This window comes from Heteronotia binoei, chromosome 16 (genome assembly GCF_032191835.1).
Source record: "Heteronotia binoei isolate CCM8104 ecotype False Entrance Well chromosome 16, APGP_CSIRO_Hbin_v1, whole genome shotgun sequence".
NCBI classification, from domain to species: Eukaryota; Metazoa; Chordata; class Lepidosauria; order Squamata; family Gekkonidae; genus Heteronotia; species Heteronotia binoei.
Genome location: NC_083238.1, coordinates 53,894,466 through 53,917,239, shown reverse-complemented (window position 1 = coordinate 53,917,239; position 22,774 = coordinate 53,894,466). Strand labels below are relative to the sequence as shown.

Here is a 22,774-nt window from a genome sequence, read left to right as displayed (position 1 = left end):
CAACTCCTGCAAAAGCTGTGGCTGACCCTAGGCTGTTCCAGCAGCAGCAAGCGGAGGAGTGGAGAATCAAACTTGGTTCTCCCAGATAAGAGTCCACACACTTTACCACTACACCACACTGGCTCTACACCACTACACCAAACACACAAGGCAGAAAGGAAGTTGTATCACCTCCCCTTTTAGTTTTTGTTGTTTCCCTCATGCTTGGAAATGTCTTTTCCATTCCCACAGACCCTCTGCTACATTCTGGTCATCACCATCGCCAACATTGCCAACTTGGCCAGCACCGCCACCGGCATTACCATCCAGAGGGACTGGGTGGTGGTCGTGGCAGGCGACAACCGGAACAGACTGGCAGGTGAGGCCCCATCGACGCTCGGCTGTCTCGGCCCGTTTTTATCGCTTGTGAATTTAAACCTGCAATCAGCACATTCTTTTCCCGGGCTGCAGAAGTCGTGAGTCAGTAATGGTTATAAAGGGCAGTTTATATTCCCTGTCTTGCTGGTGTTCAGAGGGAGGGAGAGAGAGATAGCAGTAACTGTTATGCAGTTTAGATTAGCAGGTGACTTGGGAGCGCTCTGCTTCTTTCAGTCCTTTTCTTGTGTGGTATTTCTGTATTTTGTGAGTGTGTTTGCACTTAGAAGTCATAAGAACATAAGAGAAGCCATGTTGGATCAGGCCAGTGGCCCATCCAGTCCAACACTCTGTGTCACACAGTGGCTAAAAAACCCCAAGTGCCATCAGAGGTCCACCAGTAGGGCCAGGACACTAGAAGCCCCCCCACTGCCCCCCCACGAGCACCAAGAATACAGAGCATCACTGCCCCAGACAGAGAGTTCCAGCTATACCCTGTGGCTAATAGCCACTGATGGACCTCTGCTCCATATCTTTATCAAATCCCCTCTTGAAGCTGTCTATGCTTGTAGTCGCCACCAAGTCCTGTGGCAGTGAACTCCATGTGTTAATCACTCTTTGGGTGAAGGACTGCTCGGCAATTTTATTGAATGACCACGTGTTCTTATGTTGTAAGAAAGAGAGAAAAGTGCTTTTTTCTCTACCTTCTCTATCCCATGCATAATCTTGTAAACCTCTATCATGTCGACCTTTGGTAACTGGCCCCCTACTGGGGGCCTGGAGGATATTCAGGGAGGTGGCTGAATAAAGCCTGCCCCTGCCTCCCAGCTCTGATATTCCAAGAAGGTCTCCCATTCAAGTACTTGCCAGAATCCTCTAAACCAAGAGGAGTGGGTTATATGGTCATACATCTGACCTTAAACCCCAGTTTAAGCGTGTTGACTTAGAAGTCAGTTCTGTTGTTTGCAGAAGGGTTTACTGCCAACTCGGTATGTTTAGGACGATCGCCTGCAGATGTTTTCTCATCTGAAACGCAAGGTCAAAATGGCACACAAACACATGCCGCACAGCAGCTTGTTTATCTCCCGTCTAATTGCGATGTCTTCAGAGCGCCCCACTTTTTTTCATGATATTATAGTTCGCATTTCCTGAAGGCTTTAATTAAGTATAGTTTTAAAAATTCACCAGGTCTGTTGCTCCGCTGAAGAAAACTTGGCCTGTCAGTTGTATGCATTTTGGTCAATTGTCTGCTGTCCATTTGCGTGTGAGTCAACAGCAGTTCCAAGGCAAAAAAAAGGACATTTTGTTTTAGGACAAATAAGTTTGACACCCCTGATTTAGGGGGTTCTACAAACACAAAGAACCCCGCCCCCTCTCCCCAAGTCCGCAGGAAAATGGGATCTAAAAACCTAATTTGGGATAGCTCCTCCCACGTTAAAAAACCGAACTGAGGAGAAAGGCAGGGAATTAAGTAAATAAATTTTAAAAGTGACAAAAACTCAAAAAAGGGAGTCTCGCCTTCTCTGTCACACTGGAGAGAATGCCTAAGATGAGGTCTACTTGAACAAATTTGTTACCACCAGCGGTGGAATTCTGGCAGCTCCTTTACATATTAGGCTGCACCCCCCTGATGTAGCCAATCCTCCAAGAGCTTACCAAAAAAGAGCCTTGTAAGCTCTTGGAGGATTGGCTACATCAGGGGTGTGTGGCCTAATATGCAAAGGAGCTCCTGCTAGAATTCCACCGCTGGTGGTAACAAATTTGTTCAAGTAGACCTCATCTTAGGCATTCTCTCCAGTGTGACAGAGAAGGCGAGACTCCCTTTTTTGAGTTTTTGTCACTTTTAAAATTTATTTACTTAATTCCCTGCCTTTCTCCTCAGTTTGGTTTTTTAACGTGGGAGGAGCTATCCCAAATTAGGTTTTTAGATCCCATTTTCCTGCAGACTTGGGGAGAGGGGGCGGGGTTCTTTGTGTTTGTAGAACCCCCTAAATCAGGGGTGTCAAACTTATTTGTTATGAGGGCCGGATCTTACACCAATGAGACCTTTACTTCAAAACTGGAACTTAAAATAGCGGGCAGATATTACCAATATTTATTTTGTAGGCTTATATTCCGCCTTTCCCCCGTAAACGGGCTCAAGGCGGCGGATTATGACATATAATAATAACAATTAAAAAAACCTACATCCAAGTTAAAACACTATATTAAAATTGACAGGAAAAACAATAAATAAAACGCGCCACCGGCTGCCTCAAATAAGACGCCCGCTGCCTCAACCATAGGCCCGGTGGAACAGCTCCGTTTGCAGGCCCTACTAAATGGCGGTAGTTCTGGTAGGGCCCGGATGTCCACAGGGAGCAGTTCCTCTACAGGGAGGAGAATATATCATCACGTGGCTTCAGGCTGCCGTTTAGATCAAGACAAGAGTTTAGAAGCGGGTGGTCGCTGCTGACCTTTGCGTAGCCACCTGAATTTCCTTCAGGATTTCCTATCCAAGTAGTGGCCAGGGCTTCCCTGCTTAAACTCCAAGATCTGATGAGATCAGGCTCGCCTGGGCCATCTAGATCAGAGCTTTTCCTCTGTAGGCCCCAGAAATACCTTCGAAGTATTAGGGTTGCCAATCCCCAGGTGGGGGCAGGGGAACCCAGGGTTTGGAGGCCCTCCCCCCGCTTCAGAGTCATCAGAAAGCAGGGGGGGGGGGAGAGAATGTCTACTAGGCGCTCCATTATTCCCTATGGAGACTGAATCCTGTAGGGTATAATGAAGAATTGATCTGTGGTAATCTGGAGCTCTGGGGTGGGGGCTATTTTTTGAGGTAGATGCATCACATTTTCAGCATGGCATCTGGTGCCTCTCCTCAAAACACCCTCCAAGTTTCAAAAGGATTGGACCAGGGGGTCCAATTCTGTGAGCCCCAAAAGAAGGTGACCCTATCCATCATTCTTTCCAGTGGAGGGAAGGCATTTAAAAGGTGTGCGGTCCCTATAAATGTGGCTCTTTTGAGTTCAGTTACGCTTGCCATAACCTTGCTTCTTGCTCCAACCCAATGTCTCCTGGCTCCATCCCCAAAGTCTCCTGGCCGCACCCCCAAAACCTCTATTTTCTCCATTGGCTGAGGCTCCTCCCTTGGGGAGAAGGGATAGCTTGCTTTGCCAGGCTCTCTCAATCGCACAGCAGAGCTACTGAGCCAAGCCTCTCTTCTATTGGCTGAGGCTCCTCCCTTTCCTCATTCCCTGGGGAAGGAATGAAAGAGCTGGAGCTTCCTTTGCCCAGTTCCCTGGATCCCATGGGAGAGATACAAAGAAAAACATCTTTAAGACCAATGAATGCTAATGTTTTAAGCATGCTTTAACGGGGTTTTTTTTTTAAAAAAGGTGCAGAGGGTCACATTTGGATCACTCTGGGGATAACTTGATGTTTGCAGTATAGCTACAGGTAGAACTGGGTTCAAGGAAGAGAGGAGAAACATCTCAAACTGCAGTCCTGTGGCTTGGGTTTCAGGATGGAGGGGTATTTCTCCATAGCTCTGGAAGACTAGCAGTCAGACGAAAAGAGGACTGGGTTGTTTGATAACCTTTGCTCACGTATTCTGTGTGTGCTTCCTTGAGGGCAATCCAAGTGGAGTATAAATGCCTAGGCAAATAAACCAAGTACTTTGGCTGAATCCAGGCAAAAACCTTGAGAAGCTGCCTTGGTTAGGAAAAAAAAAAGTTAAAAACTTTGCTCTGCCTATGCATGAAATTGAATATTCAAGGATTTTTAAATTTAACTGTTTATGTCCTTCCCCCCCCCCTTCATGGCTCAACGTGATTGGAGCCGTTACCAGGGGTGAAATTCTAGCAGGAGCTCCTTTGCATATTAGGCCACACACCCCTGATGTAGCCAATCTTCCAAGAGCTTCCAAGGCTCTTTTTTTGTAAGCTCTTGGTGGATTGGCTACATCAGAGGTGTGTGGCCTAATATGCAAAGGAGCTCCTGCTAGAATTCCAACCCTGGCCATTACACAAGATAGGTTTCATTGCTGGTATCCAAGGAGAACTTCTGTGAAATGGAACACCTTTTATGTAACACTTCAGGGGATGCTACTGTGAAAATGTGAAATAAATTCACTAATCCTGTGAAATAAATGAAAGGCTTCTGATTGTGCAGATTTTGAGAAATGTTTCTTTGGCAGTAGCTGCTACCTCAGCACAAGGATCTTCACTGTGTGACTGAAGGAAAGCTGCAGCAGCCATTATATGACTGGTTCCGCCTCTTACTGCAGCCATTTTGTGGCTGCACCTCTCACACAGTATTCCCAAGCTGCTCGCAGGCTCAAAAAGTTTGGGGACCCCTGGTGTGCTGCATCAACATGTTTTTAAATGGAATTACCAGTTAGTAAAATATCACACCCCAATCTTGTGTTTTCAAACATTGCCTGATAGATATGAATGCCACGATCAGAAGAATCGATCAGCTGACCAACATTTTGGCCCCGATGGCTGTCGGGCAGATCATGACCTTTGGATCGCCAGTGATTGGCTGCGGGTTCATTTCGGGCTGGAATCTGATTTCCATGTGCGTGGAATATCTGCTGCTCTGGAAAGTCTACCAGAAGACACCTGCCTTAGCTCACAAAGCCAGTTGCAAGATGGAGGACTCAGAACTGAAGCAACTGAACAATCCAAAAGGTATCAGCGTTGTGGAGAGCATCTTTGACCAAGTAAAATTGATCCAGCTTATCCCCTTGGTTATGAGTTTTCCGACAGTTATCGCTCCATTTTTTTGTTTTAAATAATAACCATTTTCCAGGTCTGTGATCTGGCAGAGGAAATAATAATTGCTGTTTTTTATTTTTTATGTTAAAAGTCGTTCACGTTCCCAACCACCACTGTCTCCTCAGAAATGTATTTATTTATTTACTTTATTTCTCTCACACCTGTCTTCCCAAAGGGAACCCGTGCCTTATGTCAGTCTTGTCTGTTTTCTCCTCACAACAGCCCTATGAGGTAGGTTAGGCTGAGAGTGTGTGATTGGCCCAAGGTTGCCCAACGAGCTTTCTAACTTACCTCAAAGGTTTGGTGTGAGGAGAAAGTGGAGGTGAGGATAACCACATTAGCTGCTTCAGGTCCCCATGGGGGAAAGCTGTTGTGGGGGAGAAGATATAGGGCAGGGGTGGCTAGCGGTAGCTCTCCAGATGTTTTTTGTCTACAACTCCCAATGGCTGGGGCTGATGGGACTTGTAGGCAAAAAACGTCTGGAGAGCTACCGTTGGCCACCCCGATATAGGAGCTTGAAGCCGCTCTGATTCAGAGAGAAGTGTGGAATATAAATCTGCAGTCTTCTTTTCTTTTCACTGTGTGCTATTTTGGATTAGGGTAAAACCAAATTTCCCACTGAGCCCAAGAAAATTGTCTCTGTTGTGTTCTAAGGCCGCTTACTCATTGGTCTTTTAGTTAAACGGTAAGAAGAAAAAAGGCTGAGAAACCAAGTATGCTGTAGAATGCCATTTTGGCTAAATATATGGGATGACCGAAGACCCCTTTTCTTTTTGTCCACAGAGGGTGAATTGAAGCCCAACGAAGGAGTCAAGTTAATCGCAGGGAAAGAACTGAACGCCCTTGAGCAAGAGGAGGTCTCCTGCTGGTCCCGGATGGCGGAGCCGCTCAGCACCTTCCGGGACGGATGGGTCGCTTACTACAACCAGCCGGTGTTTCTGGCGGGCTTGGGCCTGGCATTCCTGTACATGACCGTTCTGGGCTTTGACTGTATCACCACGGGCTACGCCTATACTCAGGGCCTGAGCGGTTCCACTCTCAGCCTCCTCATGGGGGCGTCAGCCATCACTGGAATCATGGGAACCGTGGCCTTCACCTGGCTGCGCCGCAGGTGCGGGTTGGTGCGCACGGGCATCATCTCTGGCGTAGCCCAGATGGCCTCTCTGGTCTTCTGCGTGATTTCCGTCTTCATGCCGGGGAGCCCTTTGGACCTGTCGGTTTCCCCTTTTGCGGACATCAGCGCCAGGCTGTTCGAAAGCAGCCCGCTTCCGACGATGGCTCCTGAAGGTGTGATACCCGAAATGCCTTTGACAACCGTTGTGCCTGTTTTGGCAAATGCATCTTTGTTTGTTAATGGGTCTAATCCAGAGATGACTCCTGACTCAGTGCCTCTCGCCTCTGTTAGCCTCCTGTTCGCAGGAGTCATCGCTGCTAGAATTGGTAAGTTGGCGTCTGTGGCTGCGCCGTGGCCATTCGGACGTTCTAAAGAAAAATATGTGCCCTGACATAGAAGCCAAAGAAAATACTGGATTTATATTCCGCCCTCCACTCCGAGTCTCAGAGTGGCGCACAATCTCCTTTATCTTCCTTCCCCACAACAGACACCCTGTGAGGTGGGAAGGGCTGAGAGAGCTCTCCCAGAAGCTGCCCTTTCAAGGACAACTTTGTGAGAGCTATTTAATTTAATTTCCCCATTTATACCCCGCCCCAGGGCTTTTTTTTTAGCAGGAACGCACAGGAATGCAGTTCCAGCTGGCTTGGTATCGGGGGGTGTGACCTAGTATGCAAATAAGTTTCTGCTGGGCTTAGCCCTGCGTGAAACAATGCTGGCATCAGGGTATCTGGCTTAATATGCAAATGAATTCCTGCTGGGCTTTTTCTACAAAAAAAAGCCCTGCCCTGCCCTATCCTGCAAGCAGGCTCAGGGCGGCTTACAACGTTATGGCTGACCCAAGGCCATTCCAGCAGCTGTGAGCGGAGGAGTGGGGAATCAAACCCGGTTCTCCCAGCTAAGAGTCTGCGCACTTCACCACTTCACCAAACTGGCTCTCTAGAAGGACCAGGTTTTCCCCCCGATGTTGCTTCCTAGCTCTGGTATTTGGAGATCTACTGTTGCCTCTGCACATAGAGGTTCCCTTTAGTCATTTTGACTGGTAGCCATTGATAAACGTCTCTCCTCCATCAATCTATCAAATGCATGGATCGCCAGGATAATGCCCGTGGGCACCCTGGCGGTCGCCAGCACCTTTCCTGGCTCCCAAGTGTTTTTAAAAAGTGGGCAGGGCGAGGTGGAACTTTTATCCAAGGCTACTTTTTGTCTCCTAGTTTTTTATTTTAAATTTTCAGTAGGGATACAGAAGTGAAAAAGGGGAATGGGGAAAATAAAGCTATGTTATAATTGCCCACATAATATATGGGCAGTTTTACTCAGGGGTGGAATTCTGACAGGATCGCCTTTGCATATTAGGCCACGCCCCCTGATGTAGCCAATCCTCCAAGAGCTTCCAAAAAAGAGCCTTGTAAGCTCTTGGAGGATTGGCCACATCAGGGGTGTGTGGCCTAATATGCAAAGGAGCGCCTGCTGAAATCCCACCCCTGGTTTTACTAATATAAATACTGAGGATATTTCTTATTCAGTGAACAAATATGTAAGAAGCATAGTTTAGCAAATACATGACACGACATATATATTAGCATAATAACTTGACAGTATTTATTTAATGAGAAAGTGTGTGTGTGTACGCACATACACACACTCACACACTGAACAGGGCTTTTTTTTGTAGGGGGGGGAAGCCCAGCAGGAACACATTTGCATATTAGGCCACGCCCCCTGATGTCAAGCAGCCGGAACTGCATTTCTGTGTATTCCTGCAAAATGATATATATAGATATAGTTTTAAACTTGAAATTGAGATTTTTTGTTTTACTATTAGCCGCCAAGGTTTTACTATATAGCCTCCTATTAAAGCCTTTATCTCTATTCTATAACAGTGGCCCCCCAAACTTTTAGGCATCAGGGACTGCTTTTGTGGAAGACAATTTTTCAATGGACCGGTGGGTATGCTGGGGTTTTTGCTGCCCCCAAGCCCATACCCCATCCCTGCCCCCCCGGGGGGTCTTTAAGGAGTAGGTGACGGTCTCTGCCTTACTTTGTGCGTGTTGCTAATGGGGCCATGGACTGGTACTGGTCCGCGGCCCAGAGGTTGGGGACCCCTGTTCTATAATATTCTCTTACTTCCTTTACATTGTTATTCTATCATCAATTTGCTCTATTACAGCAGGGGTGGCCAACGGTAGCTCTCCAGATGTTTTCCCCCCTACAAACTCCCATCAGCCCCAGCCATTGGCCATACTGGCTGGGGCTAATGGGAGTTGTAGGCAAAAAACATCTGGAGAGCTACCGTTGGCCACCCCTGTATTACAGAATATGATATAGGTTTTTTAAAAAAAGAGTTAGAACTTGAGCCCATTAAATTTTATGTTAAATCTATCATATCTATCGTCAGGGCTTTTTATTTTTAACAGGAACGCAGTTCCGGCTGGCGTGGCATCAGGGAGTGTGGCCTAATATGCAAATGAGCTCCTGCTGGGTTTTTCTACAAAAAAGGCCATTGCTATATCCCCTGTGGAATTCACTGCATAGGTGTCTTGAAGAGAGGCTCAGACAGATTGTTTTGCTTAAACCAGTTATTAATGGAATTCACTGCATAGGTGTCTTGAAGAGAGGCTCAGACAGATTGTTTTGCTTAAACCAGTTATTAATAGCCTCGGGCATGTTCTGTTCTGGCTCTTGACCACTACGCTCTGGCTGGAGAATTGTTTACCCCAGAAAGGCAGGCTCATGTTCCTCGTGTTGCACAATACGAGAAGCAAAAATCAGAAAGCATGAGAGCAGTTTGACTTCAGAGGTATTACCTTGACATTTCCTCTGAAAGGCCAGTGTAAGTGAGGCAGAACTGTTTACTGGTGTGGGAACGCTTGCCAAGAAAGTGGTGATATAGGCAGTATTTTGGAGCTGTTGTTTTCTTTTTTAATTAAAAAAAAACTTTTGACAATTCACATAAAACTTTTGACAATTCAAACCAACAGTCTATCTAGTCCAGCCTCCTGTCTCTCACAGGGGCCAGCCAGCTTCTCTGAAGAGCCGACAACAGGGCAGAGAGGCTGAGGCCTTCCTAAGAACATAAGAAGAGCCTTGTTGGATCAGACCAGTGGTCCATTTAGTCTAGCATTCTTTCTCACACAGTGGCCAACTAGTTCCTCTGGAAGGCCAACAAAAGGGCAGAGAGGCTGAGACCTTCCTAAGAACATAAGAAGAACCTTGTTGGATCTGACCAGTGGTCCATCTAGTCTAGCATCCTCTCTCACACAGTGGCCAACTAGTTCCTCTGGAAGGCCAACAAAAGGGCAGAGAGGCTGAGACCTTCCTAAGAACATAAGAAGAACCTTGTTGGATCTGACCAGTGGTCCATCTAGTCCAGCCTCCTCTCTCACACAGTGGCCAACTAGTTCCTCTGGATTGCCAACAACAGGGCAGAGAGCCTGAGGCCTTCTCTTTGTGTTGCCTCCTGGCTCTGGGATTTAGAGGTTTAGTGCCTCTGAATGTGGAGGACCATGGCTAGTAACCACTGATAGATTTATCCCCCATGAATCTTTCTAATCCTCTTCTAAAGCTGTTTATTCCTGTGGCCATCCCAAAATCCCCTGGCAGCAAATTCAGCATTTTAATCGCTCTCTGTGTAACGAAGTATTTCCTTTTGACTTGCCCTTAACCCGTTGCCCGTCAGCTTCGTTGAGAGCCCTTGTGATCTAGTATTACCCAGCGAGTAGACTCACAGACAATATACCTGCTTTTAAAAAGTGGATACGTTGGTGTTTTTCCACTTAGAAGCAGAAGGAGGAGGAGGAAAAATAGAACATTACTTCCGCCTTGGTTAGTTTAAATAAGGCAAAGGGGTTTCCCTGTTTTGTTTCCAAAACTGGAAGGTGAAATGTCTGTCAGGTCAGAAAAAGATCATTTGGCTTTGAACAGAGCACAAGGAATGTGCTATACTCCGAATCTCAGAGTCTCAGAGATGTCACAATCTCCTTTCCCTTTCCGAACCCCCACAACAGGCACCCTGTGAGGTAGGTGGGACTGAGAGAGCTCTTACAGCAGCTGCCCTTTCAAGGACAACTCCTACAATAGCCAGGGCTTTTTTTGTAGCAGGAACTCCTTTGTATATTAGGCCATGATGTAGCCAATCCTCCTGGAGTTTACAGGGCTCTTCTTACAAGGCCTACTGTAAGCCCTCGGAGGACTGGCTGCGTTAGCCCTGGGTGGATCTATTTTTTGTAATAGTGGAAAGTGCTGTCAAGCTGCCAGTGATTTCAAGCGACCCTTCAGGGTTTCCGAGGCAAGGGACTCTGGGAGGTGGTTTGCCCTTGCCTTTCTCTGTGTAGCAACCTTGGAATTCCTTGGTGGTCTCCCATCTAAGTACTAACCAAGAATGAGCCTGCTTAGCTTTTGAGGTCTTGAGGAGAGCAGGCTAGCCTGAGTTGTCCCTGTCAGAGTTAGTTTGTTTTTTGTTGTTGTTCAGTCGCACAGTTGAGTCCGACTCTTTGCGACCCCCTGGACCAAGTCACGCCAGGCCCTCCTGTTTTCCACCATCCTCCAAAGCCCGCTCAAATTCGTGTTAGTTACATTAGTAACGCTGTCCAGCCATCTCATCTTTTGCTGTCCCCTTCTCCTTTGGCCTTCTGTCTTTCCCAGCTTCAGGGTCTTCTCCAGTGAGGGCTCCCTTCTCATTTGGGGGCCAAATGAGCTTCAGCATCTGACCTTCCAGGGAGCCAGGGGTGGAATTCTGGCAGGAGCTCCTTTACATATTAGGCCACACACCCCCCGATGTAGCCAATCCTTCAAGAGCTTTACAAGGCTCTTTTTGGTAAGCTCTAGGAGGATTGGCTACATCGGGGGGTTGTGGCCCAGGGGTGGAATTCTGGCAGGAGCTCCTTTGCATATTAGGCCACCCCCCCCCCCCGATGTAGCCAATCCTCCAAGAGCTTTACAAGGCTCTTTTTGGTAAGCTCTAGGAGGATTGGCCACATCAGGGGGTGTGTGGCCTAATATTCAAAGCAGCTCCTGCTAGAATTCCACCCCTGCAGGGAACAGTCTGGGTTGATTTCCTTAGGACTGACTGATTTGATCTTCTTGCCGTCCAAGGGACTCTCAAGAGTCTTCTCCAGCACCACAGCTCGAAAGCAACTATTCTTCTATGCTCGGCCTTCCTTATAGTCTCTTTTTACCACACAGAAATAATTGCTTCTCTCCTCTCATTTGTTTCCACAGGCCTTTGGTCCTTCGACCTGACCGTCACGCAGTTGCTCCAGGAAAACGTGATAGAATCCGAAAGAGGCATCATCAATGGTGTCCAGAACTCCATGAACTACCTCCTCGACTTGCTGCACTTCATCATGGTCATTCTGGCCCCCAACCCTGAAGCTTTCGGATTGCTGGTTCTTATTTCTGTTTCCTTTGTCGCCATGGGCCACATCATGTACTTCCGCTTTGCGCAGAAGACTCTGGGGAGCAGTGTCTTCCGGTGCTGCGCCCGTGAACCCAAAGTGGGTGCTGATGACCCTTCGCCGTCTGACGTGCCTTTGAGTGCCTAGAGAGCTTCCGTCCTTGTCAGCTCTTGTTTTTGCAGTTTTCGTGTAAAAGGACTCGCTGTCTTATGGTCTGGGGCTGCTGGGTCTCCTCAAGAGTAGGGGCGCGCAAAGCTCTGACTGCCCAAGTTCACAACCATCCTCCCACCAGTCCCCAGTACCGTCGAAGAACCTAAGAGAAGCCATGTTGGATCAGGTCAATGGCCCATCCAGTCCAACACTCTGTGCCGAAAAAAACCCAAGTGCCATCAGGAGGTCCACCAGTGGGGTCAGGACACCAGAAGCCTCCCCACTGTTGCCCCCCCCAAGCACCAAGAATACAGAGCATCACTGCCCCAGACATAAGAGCATAAGAGAAGCCATGTTGGATCAGGCCAATGGCCCATTCAGTCCAACACTCTGTGTCACACAGTGGCCAAAAACCCAACAAACCAGGTGCCATCAGGAGGTCCATCAGTGGGGCCAGGACACTAGAAGCTCTCCCACTGTGCCCCACCCAGGCACCAAGAATACAGAGCATCACTGTCCCAGACAGAGTTCCAACAATATACTGTGGCTAATAGTCACTGATGGACCTCTGCTCCATATGTTTATCCAATCCCCTCTTGAAGCTGGCTATGCTTGCAGCCACCACCACCTCCTGTGGCAGTGAATTCCATGTGTTAAACACCCTTTGGGTAAAGAAGTGCTTCCTTTTATCAGTTGTCCCTGATAAAACCCTTGGTCGGTTGTCCGAGTTACGAATAGTTTCCAGTTAGCCGTGACACAGCGTATTTATTCCCCGGGAGACTGTATGAGGAGCTTAAAAATTAACTACAAATTAAAAGTAGGTTAGATAGAAGGAACTCATTTGGAAAACTCTCAAATTCTAGGATTCATGTTTCAGGGGGTGGGGGTGGGAAAGCAATTAAAGACCAAGGTATTTCATTCTATGTGATAGGACCAAGGGTTTTTCCCCCCCCATGTAACATAGATGTGCTATGTTTCGCCTCCGAAAGGAAACAAATTGCATGACCAAAACCTTACACAAACGGAATATGCTTTATAAATTGCTAAAGCTCTAACATGTGCCAGGGCGGGACGAGGGTACAGTGTGTGTTTTCTGTGACATTTATCATGGTTTAACTTTGGGCAGGCATTTTTGTTGCTTTAATATACTCGTTGGTGAATAAGAAGCAGTGCAAAATATCATAAGAGCAGGGGGTGGAGTTCTAGCTGGAGCTCATTTGCATATTAGGCCACACACCCCTCATGTAGCCAATCCTCCAAGAGCTTACAAGGCTAATATGCAAAGGAGTTCCTTCTAGAATTCCACCCTTGCATAAGAATATCCACGTAGCACTTCCTAGGGGCAGAGAATATAGCAGAAGCTGTACATGTTATCATAGCATTGCTAAGCATAGAGCTTTTATTCTTTAGGGACCCTGTATTTTACTATACTTTGGATTCATAGTGTTAAGGACCAGATAATCCTAATTCAGGGCGCGAGGATAACAGGAGACAGGGACAGAACTACAGTTTTAAGATGGTCTCTTTCCCAACTCAAAGTACGAACAGGTACTGAAAGACTCAAACCACTGACTTCAGGGTAACCCCACTGACATTACGAAAAGTGTACAGAACTAAAGAATTTGAGGATCGTAGCTGAGGTATAGTCATAGAAGGGACCTCCAGGGTCATCTAGTCCAACCCCCTGCGCAAGGCAGCCCGTTGGTGACTTCTCTGTACACTTTCCTGAAATGAACAGAGTTTGTTCCAAGGGTATATATTTGTTTCGGGGAAGGGAATCGTCCAGGCTGCATTTCTGGATGGCTCGTACCCGGTTTCTTTCTGTCTGTTTTTAAAATGATAAAGTATTCTGAGAAATCAGAGGTAAACATAGCATGTTAAGCATACTAGAATACTAGAATGAAATGCAATAACAATAATCATCAGGGATGGAGTTCTAGCAGGAGGTCCTCTGCGTATTAGGCAACACACCCCTGATGTAGCCAGTCCTCCTGGAGCTTACAAAAAGGAGCCTTGTAAGCTCTTGGAGGATTGGCTACATCAGGGGGTGCGGCCTAATAGGCAAAGGAGCTCCTGCTAGAACTCCACCCCTGATGATAACAATAATAATGAGGCCACTCCCTCCCCCCACAACAGAGTTGCCTTTGACAATGCAAATATGTAAGCTGATTGTGCTTCATTTTTTCCCAGTGTGCTTGCAGATTAAAGAAGCCCTGCTTACATATATCTGTAATTGCTGGACGCAGTCCTCCTCCTACCCCGTAACCCCCCACCCCCTTTAGGAAGCACAGATTGTAATTGTCATAGGCCACAAAAACTTTTTACAGTGCCCTTGCTGGGTTGGGGCATGTGTGGACAACTTCACCTGTTTTTTTTAAAGCCGACGTGTCTTAAGTGTTCTCTTTTGTGTAAAAAAAAAATGTTCTACATCTTTAAACTAGAAATTTGTATTTTAAATATATATATATATGGGGTTTTTTTTTAAAAAAAAGAACAAGCTTGTTACTGCATAATCCTGTAAAAGCAATCTCGAAGATCCATGGTGATTGAGAACGCCCCGTGTGTGTTTGAAATGCTTTTGGAATCTTGTTTTCACAGCGTACAGTCATGGGTACAGCGCTTTTACATTAACCATGTATGCACTTTTGTGGAATCTGCGGTAACGTGGCTACGAGCACTTTGCTTTCTAGTGTAATCTGGACCCTCTTTACCGTGCTCTGGAGTTTTTCCTCAAGTATAAAAGTACGATTGCCAGCTCCGGGTTGGGAAATACCTGGAGACTTTGGGGGATGAGCCTGGGGAGGGTGTGGTTTGGAGAGGGCAGGGGCTTCTGTGGATATAGTGCCATAGAGCCTGCCTTCCGGAAGGGCCATTTTCTCCAAGTGGAAATGATCCATTATTCCCTGGAACTCGGTGGCAGTGCCAGGAGATCTCCAGCCATCACCTGGAGGTTGGCAACCCTACGTAAAAGAGATTTTTAAGCCTCCGTTGATAAATATTTGTAAAATATTTGTTTGCATAAATATAAACTATTTTTCACATTTTGGTTCTCCTGTGGTTTATTCCTTTCCCCCCACCTGCAAACCCTCCTGGGAGTTCAAGAGGCAGGCAACGTAGCAGGGCCTGCCTTTGACTTTTCTCCCAGAGACAAAATTGGACTCTTAACTTTATACAGAATTAAAAAGCTAGAAATTGCCATTTCTGCCAGCCAGCCACCAGGTGGTTTGCCACGCCCCCAGCAGCCCTTATTTACCCCTGGAGAAGCCCAAGCCAGCCTTTCTCCACTTCTTATGTGATTTTGGGTGGCAAGTGGCTTGCTGTCCTTTTGACTGGGGGGAGGGGTGTGTGGCCCAGAAGAGCCCCAGGCAAGTGAGGCCTAGTTGGGCTGCCTGGATCTGTAGCCAGCCCAAGCAGGCCTCGCTTGTCCAGGGCTCTCCTTCCTTGCATCGGGATGCTTTTGGCTGGGGGAGGCAGCATATGCTAATGAGTTATGCTAATGAGCTCCACCAGCTGTTTTTCTACAAAACGACCCCTGGATGGGAGACCGCCAAGGAAACCCTCAGCTGCTGTGCAGAGGCAGGCAATGGCAAACCACCTCTGAACTTCTCTTGCCTTGAAAACCCCATGGGAGGTCATCTGCTCAAATGGAGCAAAAGAACTGTTCAACCTGGGGTGGAATTCTAGCAGGAGCTCCTTTGCATGTTAGGCTGCACCCCCCTGATGTAGCCAATCCTCCGAGAGCTTACAGAGTTCTTTCACGGCCTATTGGAAGCTCCAGGAGGATTGGCTACATCAAGGGTATGTGGCCTAATATGCAAAGGAGCTCCTGCTAGAATCTGTGTTCAACCATACTTTGGGACACAAATCTGTTTGCAACAGCGTGTAGATTTCAAAATTCTACTTTTTTGTGTTTGCGTGTCCAGCCCTCAGGAGAACTGTTTAACTCTCGCGCATGTCAAAGTTTTGCTTTCCCCTGTCAGATGACAATTTCAGGGAGACTTTGGGTTGCATGCGAGTAAGAATGGTGGAAAAAACATGCAGCTGTGTTTACCCAATTGATCGCAGAGGGCGAGGAGGGCAAAGAGCATGCTGTCCCATAACAGATTTATAAAAATACTTCAACCTGTCCAAGTCAATATTTCTTTCTAGTTAAACTTTTCCTTTATGGCCTTTTGCACAAGGTGAAGAGTACACAACAAGGGACACAGAGAAATCCGGCTCTAAAGACATACAATAAAATGGGGGGGCCAAGAGATGTGTTAACTTAAGAACGTAAGAGAAGCCATGATGGATCAGACCAATGGCCCATCCAGTCCAACACTCTGTGTCACCTAAGAACATAAGAGAAGCCCTGTTGGATCAGGCCAGTGGCCCATCCAGTCCAACACTCTGTGTCACTTAAGAACGTAAGAGAAGCCATGTTGGATCAGACCAATGGCCCATCCAGTCCAACACTCTGTGTCACCTAAGAACATAAGAGAAGCCCTGTTGGATCAGGCCAGTGGCCCATCCAGTCCAACACTCTGTCACTTAAGAACGTAGAGAAGCCATGATGGATCAGACCAATGGCCCATCCAGTCCAACACTCTGTGTCACCTAAGAACATAAGAGAAGCCCTGTTGGATCAGGCCAGTGGCCCATCCAGTCCAACACTCTGTGTCACTTAAGACATAAGAGAAGCCATGTTGGAACAGGCCAATGGCCCATCCAGTCCAACACTCTGTGTCACTTAAGAACATAAGAGAAGCCATGATGGATCAGGCCAGTGGCCCATCCAGTCCAACACAGTGGCCAAACTTGGGACTGAAATTATAAAGGTCTTAAAGGTAGTTATTGGGCAGAAGTCTAAGAGAAACTCATGGATCACATCCATCTTGTAAAACGTAATGGTAGCTTTGCTGCTATGAAGGGTTGCCAATCCCCAGGTGAGGGCAGGGGATCCCCCGGTTTGGAGGCCCTCCCCCAGCTTCAGGGTCATCAGAAATGGGGGGGAGGAAATGTCTGCTGGGCATTCTATTATATCCTATGGGGACTGATTCCCCTATGGTGTAATGGAGAAATGATCCACAGTTATCTGGGCTCTGGGGGTGCTGTTTTATGAGGTAGAGGCACCAATTTTGCAGTAAAGCATTCAACATCTCTCCTCAAAAGACCCTCCAAGTTTCAAAAAGATTGGACTGAGGGGTCCAATTCTATGAGCCCCCAAAGAAGGTACCCCTATCCTTCATTATTTCCAATGGAGGGAAGGCATTTAAAAAGGTGTGCAGTCCCTTTCAATGTGATGGCCAGAACTCCCTTTGGAGTCCAATTATGCTTGTCACACCCTTGCTCCTGGCTCCACCCCAAAGTCTCCTGGCTCCACCCCCAAAGTCCGCAGATATTTCTTGAATTGGACTTGGCAACCCTAGTTCAAGGAACCAAGATCTGCAAGCAAATTTTCTTCCAGAAAGCAATTCAGGTTAGTGGGGAAGCAGGGGGGCGGGAAGGGAGGAAGAGAGTTAAGCAAACAAAAATGACATTTCTATGACGCCATAAATCTCTTTAAGGGCCTATGCACAGCAAACTGTTCCTCTGCGATTATTGCCCATTGGTCTGAAAACCTAGATAGGTCATGTGCTCTGTTAGCTAACCCAAACCAAGAAAACAGGGGAAATGCTGAACAAATGCACAGAAGGAAGGCAGCAAGTTCAAACGCTGTGATCTAACACATCTATGCTTAAGGCTAATGATGAGCTTGTTGTTGTTCAGTCGCACAATCAAGTCTGACTCTTTGCGACCCCCTAGACAAAGTCACGCCAGGCCCTCCTGTCTTCCACCATCCTTCGAAGTCTGCTCAAATTTGTGTTTGTTACATCAGTAACGCTGTCCAGTCATCTCCTCTTTTGCCGTCCCTTCTGTCTTTCCCAGCATCAGGGTCTTCTCCAGTGAGTGCTCCCTTCTCATTGGGTGGCCAAAAAATTTGAGCTTCAGCATCTGACCTTCCAGGGAACAGTTGGGGTTGATTTCCCTTAGGACTGACTGATTTGAAACTGTGCCTAAACCTAGGTTGGAGAGTGACAAAACTCTCTCTCTCTTGCAGCAGCAAAATATGTCTAACACTCCACACTTAAGCACATTCCTTGGATATCAGTCCCATATAGCAGGGGTGGCCAACAGTAGCTCTCCAGATGTTTTTGCCTACAACTCCCATCAGCCCCAGCCAGCATGGCCAATGGCTGGGGCTGATGGGAGTTGTAGGCAAAAAACATCTGGAGAGCTACCGTTGGCCACCCCTGCCATATAGGGTTGCCAGGTCCAAATCAAGAAAGATCGGGGGACTTTGGGTTGAAGCCAGGAAACCAGAAGGGTGGAGCCAGAAGCAAGGTTGTGACAAGCAAAACTGAACTCCAAAGGGAGTTCTGGCCACCACATTTAAAGGGACTGCACACCTTTAAATGCCTTCCCTCCATTGGAAATAATGAAGGATAGGGGCACCTTCTTTGGGGGCTCATAGAATTGGATCCCCTGGTCCAAACTTTTGAAATTTGAGGGGGGGTGTTTTGAGGAGAGGCACCAAATGCCATGCTGAAAATTTGGTGCCTCTACCTCAAAAAACAGCTCCCCCAGAGCCCCAGATACTCATGGATCAATTCTCCATTATACCCTATGGGAATTGGTCTTCACAGGGAATAATGGAGTGCCAAACAGACATTTCCTCTCCTCCAAACTGGGGGATCCCCTGCCTCCACCAGGGGATTGAGCAACACACAAAAACACTGTGTAAACCACTTTCACAATACATATGCACTTCTTCTCAATTCTGTTATGTTTATATTATTCTCAATTATACAAACTGGTAACAGGCTTTGCACTTGAAATAATAAACCATTTATATCCGCCGCATACACTCCAGAACAAATTATCTTCAAGGCTCAGTCCGTCAGTAATCTAGGAGGAAGACAACTATCCCTATAATACGCCTATGTTGGTCCTTCGGACTTGCGACGGGAAGAAAACGAAGTCGTCTTCCATATTGATGCCAAGGTGTTGGAGCCCAAAGGGAGAAAGTCTACAGAAAAAAACTTCAAAGAAGAAGAAGATGATGATATTGGATTTATATCCTGCCCTCCACTCTGAAGAGTCTCAGAGTGGCTCACAATCTCCTTTATCTGCCTCCCCCACAACAGACACCCTGTGAGGTGGGTGGGGCTGAGAGGGCTCTCATAGCAGCTGCCCTTTCAAGGACAACCTCTGCCAGAGTTATGGCTGACCCAAGGCCATGCCAGCAGGTGCAAGTGGAGGAGTGGGGAATCAAACCCGGTTCTCCAGATAAGAGTCCGCACGCTTAACCACGACACCAAACTGGTTCTCCAAAGAGGCAGCTAATGGCTCTTCAGGAAGAATGGGGTGGCGACATACTGCCTACGTTTATCTGCACGTTTCTTTTGAAGTCTTTATCAAGCAGCAAAAATGCTCAGAACCTTGTGCTTACAGCAGGGGTGGGGAACCTCTGTCCCGAGGGCCGTATACGGCCCTTGAGGTCACTTAGTGTGGCCCTCGGAGATTGCTGGGGCAAACCGAGCCATGTGGCAGCCTCTCTGGGGCCCTGGCTGGCCAGCGAGGATCATGAGGCCCAGCTGCACTGTGCAGCAGCCTCTCCAGGGCCAGGCAGGGATCACAGGGCCCAGATGTACTGTGCGGCAGCCTCCCTGGGGCCTGGCTGGCCGGCCAGAATTGCTGCAGGGCCTGGAAAAGTTACTGCCACAGTTCAGTTTGCACTTGATTATCCCAGAGGGTGTGGCCTAATATGCTAATGAGTGTGACCTAATATGCTAATATTAGGAGATGTGGTCTAATATGCTTACTGAGTTCCTGCTGGGCTTTTTCTACAAAAAAAGCCTGGACCTTTGCATTTGCCTGAAGCGGTGGGCCGGGTGTGTGTGTGCGATGCCAGATTAGCTCTCCCCACATGACTTAAAAATAGAAAAACAATTATTTGTGTTAAATTTGCCAGCCTGAATCGTTCTCCCTTGGTGGAGCACTGTTTTTTAAGTTGATAATTCTTTATGGCCCGTGAATGATGTTATAAATATCCATATGGCCCTTGGAAGAAAAAAGATTCCCCACCCTGTGCTACAGGTTATAGCTCTATCTATTTCAGTCATGAGAAGGAACAAAGCATATTGACCAGGAATGTCAAACATGTGGCCCAAGGGCTGGATCAGGCCCTTGGAGGGGTCCTATCAGGCCCCCAAGCAACTGGGTGTCATCTGCTTCCTTCTCCATCTCTCTTGCTTCCCTCTGCATCACAGCTTGTTTTGCCAGGCTTGCTCGATCACACAGGAGCTACAGAGCAAAGCCTCTGTTTTCTCCATTGCTGAGACTCCCTCCCTTGGGGAGGAAGAGTTTGTTTGGTCAGGCTCTCTCAATTGCACAGCAGAGCTACTGAACCAAGCCTCTCTTCCTTCTATTGACTGAGGCTCCTCAGAGCAAGAGGTGTCAGTTCTCAGAGACTGTTAAATAAACATTATATTGCAAGAGTGCTAATGTCTTAAACATGTTTTTAAGGTTTTTAAAAATTTTGTGTTGTCTGTGTCCTTTATAAAGTTTATATCTCCACTAAAAAGGTAAAGGTAGTCCCCTGTGCAAGCACCAGTCGTTTTTGACTCTGGGGTGACGTCACATCACAACGTTTCCACGGCAGACTTTTTTATGGGTTGGTTTGCCATTGCCTTCCCCAAGCATCTATACTTTCCCGCCAGCAAAACTGGGTACTCATTTTACCGACCTCGAAAGGATGGAAGGCTGAGTCAACCTGGAGCCGGCTATCTGAATCCAGCTTCTGCTGGGATCGAACTCAGGTTGTGAGCAGAGAGTTCGGACTGCGGTACTGCAGCTTTAGCACTCTGCGCCGCTACCTGGGATTAAATTTTATGATACACGAAGTCCCATTTATGTCAGATATGGCCCTCATAACAAATGAACATATGAACATATGAAGCTGCCTTCTACTGAATCAGACCTTTGGTCCATCAAAGTCAGTATTGTCTTCTCAGACTAGCAGTGGCTCTCCAGGGTCTCAAGCTGAGGTTTTTCACACCTATTTGCCTGGACCCTTTTTTGGAGATGCCAGAGATTGAACCTGGGACCTCCTGCTTACTAAGCAGATGCTCTACCACTGAGCCACCATCCCTCCCTAAAGTCAGTATTGTCTACTCAGACTGGCAGCGGCTCTCCAGGGTCTCAAGCTGAGGTTTTTCACACCTATTTGCCTGGACCCTTTTTTGGAGATGCCAGGGATTGAACTGGGACCTTCTGCTTCCCAAGCAGATGCTCTACCACTGAGCCACCGTCCCTCCCCATGAGTTTGACAACCCTGATGGTTGACTGTAAGTTATGCAAGGGAACTGGGGGTGGGGGAGAAAGAGAGAAAGAGAGAGAGAGCCTGGTCTTTCCAGTTGGAATCACAACTGTGACTGGATATTGTCGGCCAGTGCCTGAGATATTTGCTCAGCTGTTGCTTGACAGAATCTAGTCCAAGTTCCTGTTTGTACATCAAACACCCCTTAGTCACGTTACCCACTGGACTGTAAAGTGACAATAAGAGATGAGTCCAAGCGGGCAGCCGTGTTGGTCTGAAGCAATAGAACAAAGCAGTAGACAAGTGGCACCTTTAAGACCAACTAAGTTTTATTCAGAATGGAAGCTTTCGGATGCTCTAAGCAGACTTAGGGCACATGAAAGCTTACATTCTGAATAAAACTTAGTTGGTCTTAAAGGTGCCACTTGTCTATTGCTTTGAGAGTGCTAAGAGATGAGTGTCATTGATTTGGAGCAATTTTGACGAAAGTTTGCCCGTTGTTGACATGGGTTTTATTTACTTTTTATTAGCCCAGGGGTGACTTATCCATGAAGCACAGTGATAATATTTTTAAGGGGCCCATGAAAATGTTTTAATTTCTTTTAACCTCAGATGAAAATAAATGAACTTTTAGAGTCAAAAAAACATGTTTAACTTTTTCCACCTCACATCAGGAAAAAAAAAAAGAATTGTTTGAAAGGCCCATGAAAATCTATTATATTTTGCCTAAAAAGGGGAGGGAGGGAGAAAATAAAATATTTATGTATTTAAAGTTATATCAAAAATAATTTTAATCATAATCATTGAGTTGGAAGGGACCTCTAGGGTCATCTAGTCCACCCCCCTGCACAATGCAGGAAACTCACAAATACCTCCCCCTAAATTCACAGGATCTTCATTGCTGTCAGATGGCCATCTAGCCTCTGCTGAACAACCTCCAAGGAAGGAGAGCCCACCACCTCCCGAGGGCGAAGCCTGTTCCACTGAGGAATCAGTCAGGAAGTTCTTCCTAATGTTGAGCCGGAAACTCTTTTGATTTAACTTCAACCCATTGGTTCTGGTCCTACCTTCTGGGGCCACAGAAAACAATTCCACCCCATCCTCTATAGGACAGCCCTTCAAGTACTTGAAGATGGTGATCATATCACCTCTCAGCCGCCTCCTCTCCAGGCTAAACATCCCCAGCTCCTTCAACCTTTCCTCATAGGACTTGGTCTCTAGACCCCTCACCATCTTCGTCGCCCTCCTCTGGACCCGTTCCAGCTTGTCTAATAATATTGATATTATTATTGTGGGAGGGGCCCATGAAGGTAACAATGCCTAGGCCTCATGAAAGTCAGAATGTTGCCCTGTATTAACTTAGGGTGTGTTCACACTACACCAAAAAAATGTGTTTACCAACAGCGTTTTTGCGATTCTTATACAGTAAGAATCCAGTTGCGAAATGCATTATTTAGTATACTGTGAACGCATTATTATAGTCAGTGTGTTGTTTTAGAGAAGAAATTCTGTTAAGCTGTGCGTTCTAGGGAACTCTACAGATCATGTAACCTGGATGTTCTTCAGCGTCACTAATAATGGTGGCATGGTTAGGGTTGCCAGGAGGGAAGTGACATCATCACACTGGGGACACCAATCGTTCCCTCACAAACAGTAAGTTTCA

General features: G+C 47.0%; 1 protein-coding gene across 1 annotated transcript in view; it reads left to right on the top strand.

Moving 5' to 3' along the window:
* SLC40A1 (solute carrier family 40 member 1) overlaps positions 1-11,768 on the top strand; it is a 28,536-nt gene extending 16,768 nt beyond the window's left edge. Inside the window, exons 5-8 of the mRNA XM_060257053.1 lie at positions 232-358; positions 4,782-5,027; positions 5,898-6,554; positions 11,446-11,768. Coding sequence (XP_060113036.1) covers positions 232-358; positions 4,782-5,027; positions 5,898-6,554; positions 11,446-11,768 — 1,353 coding nt within the window. The remainder of the gene's footprint in view (positions 1-231; positions 359-4,781; positions 5,028-5,897; positions 6,555-11,445) is intronic.
* Positions 11,769-22,774: the final 11,006 nt, after the last annotated feature.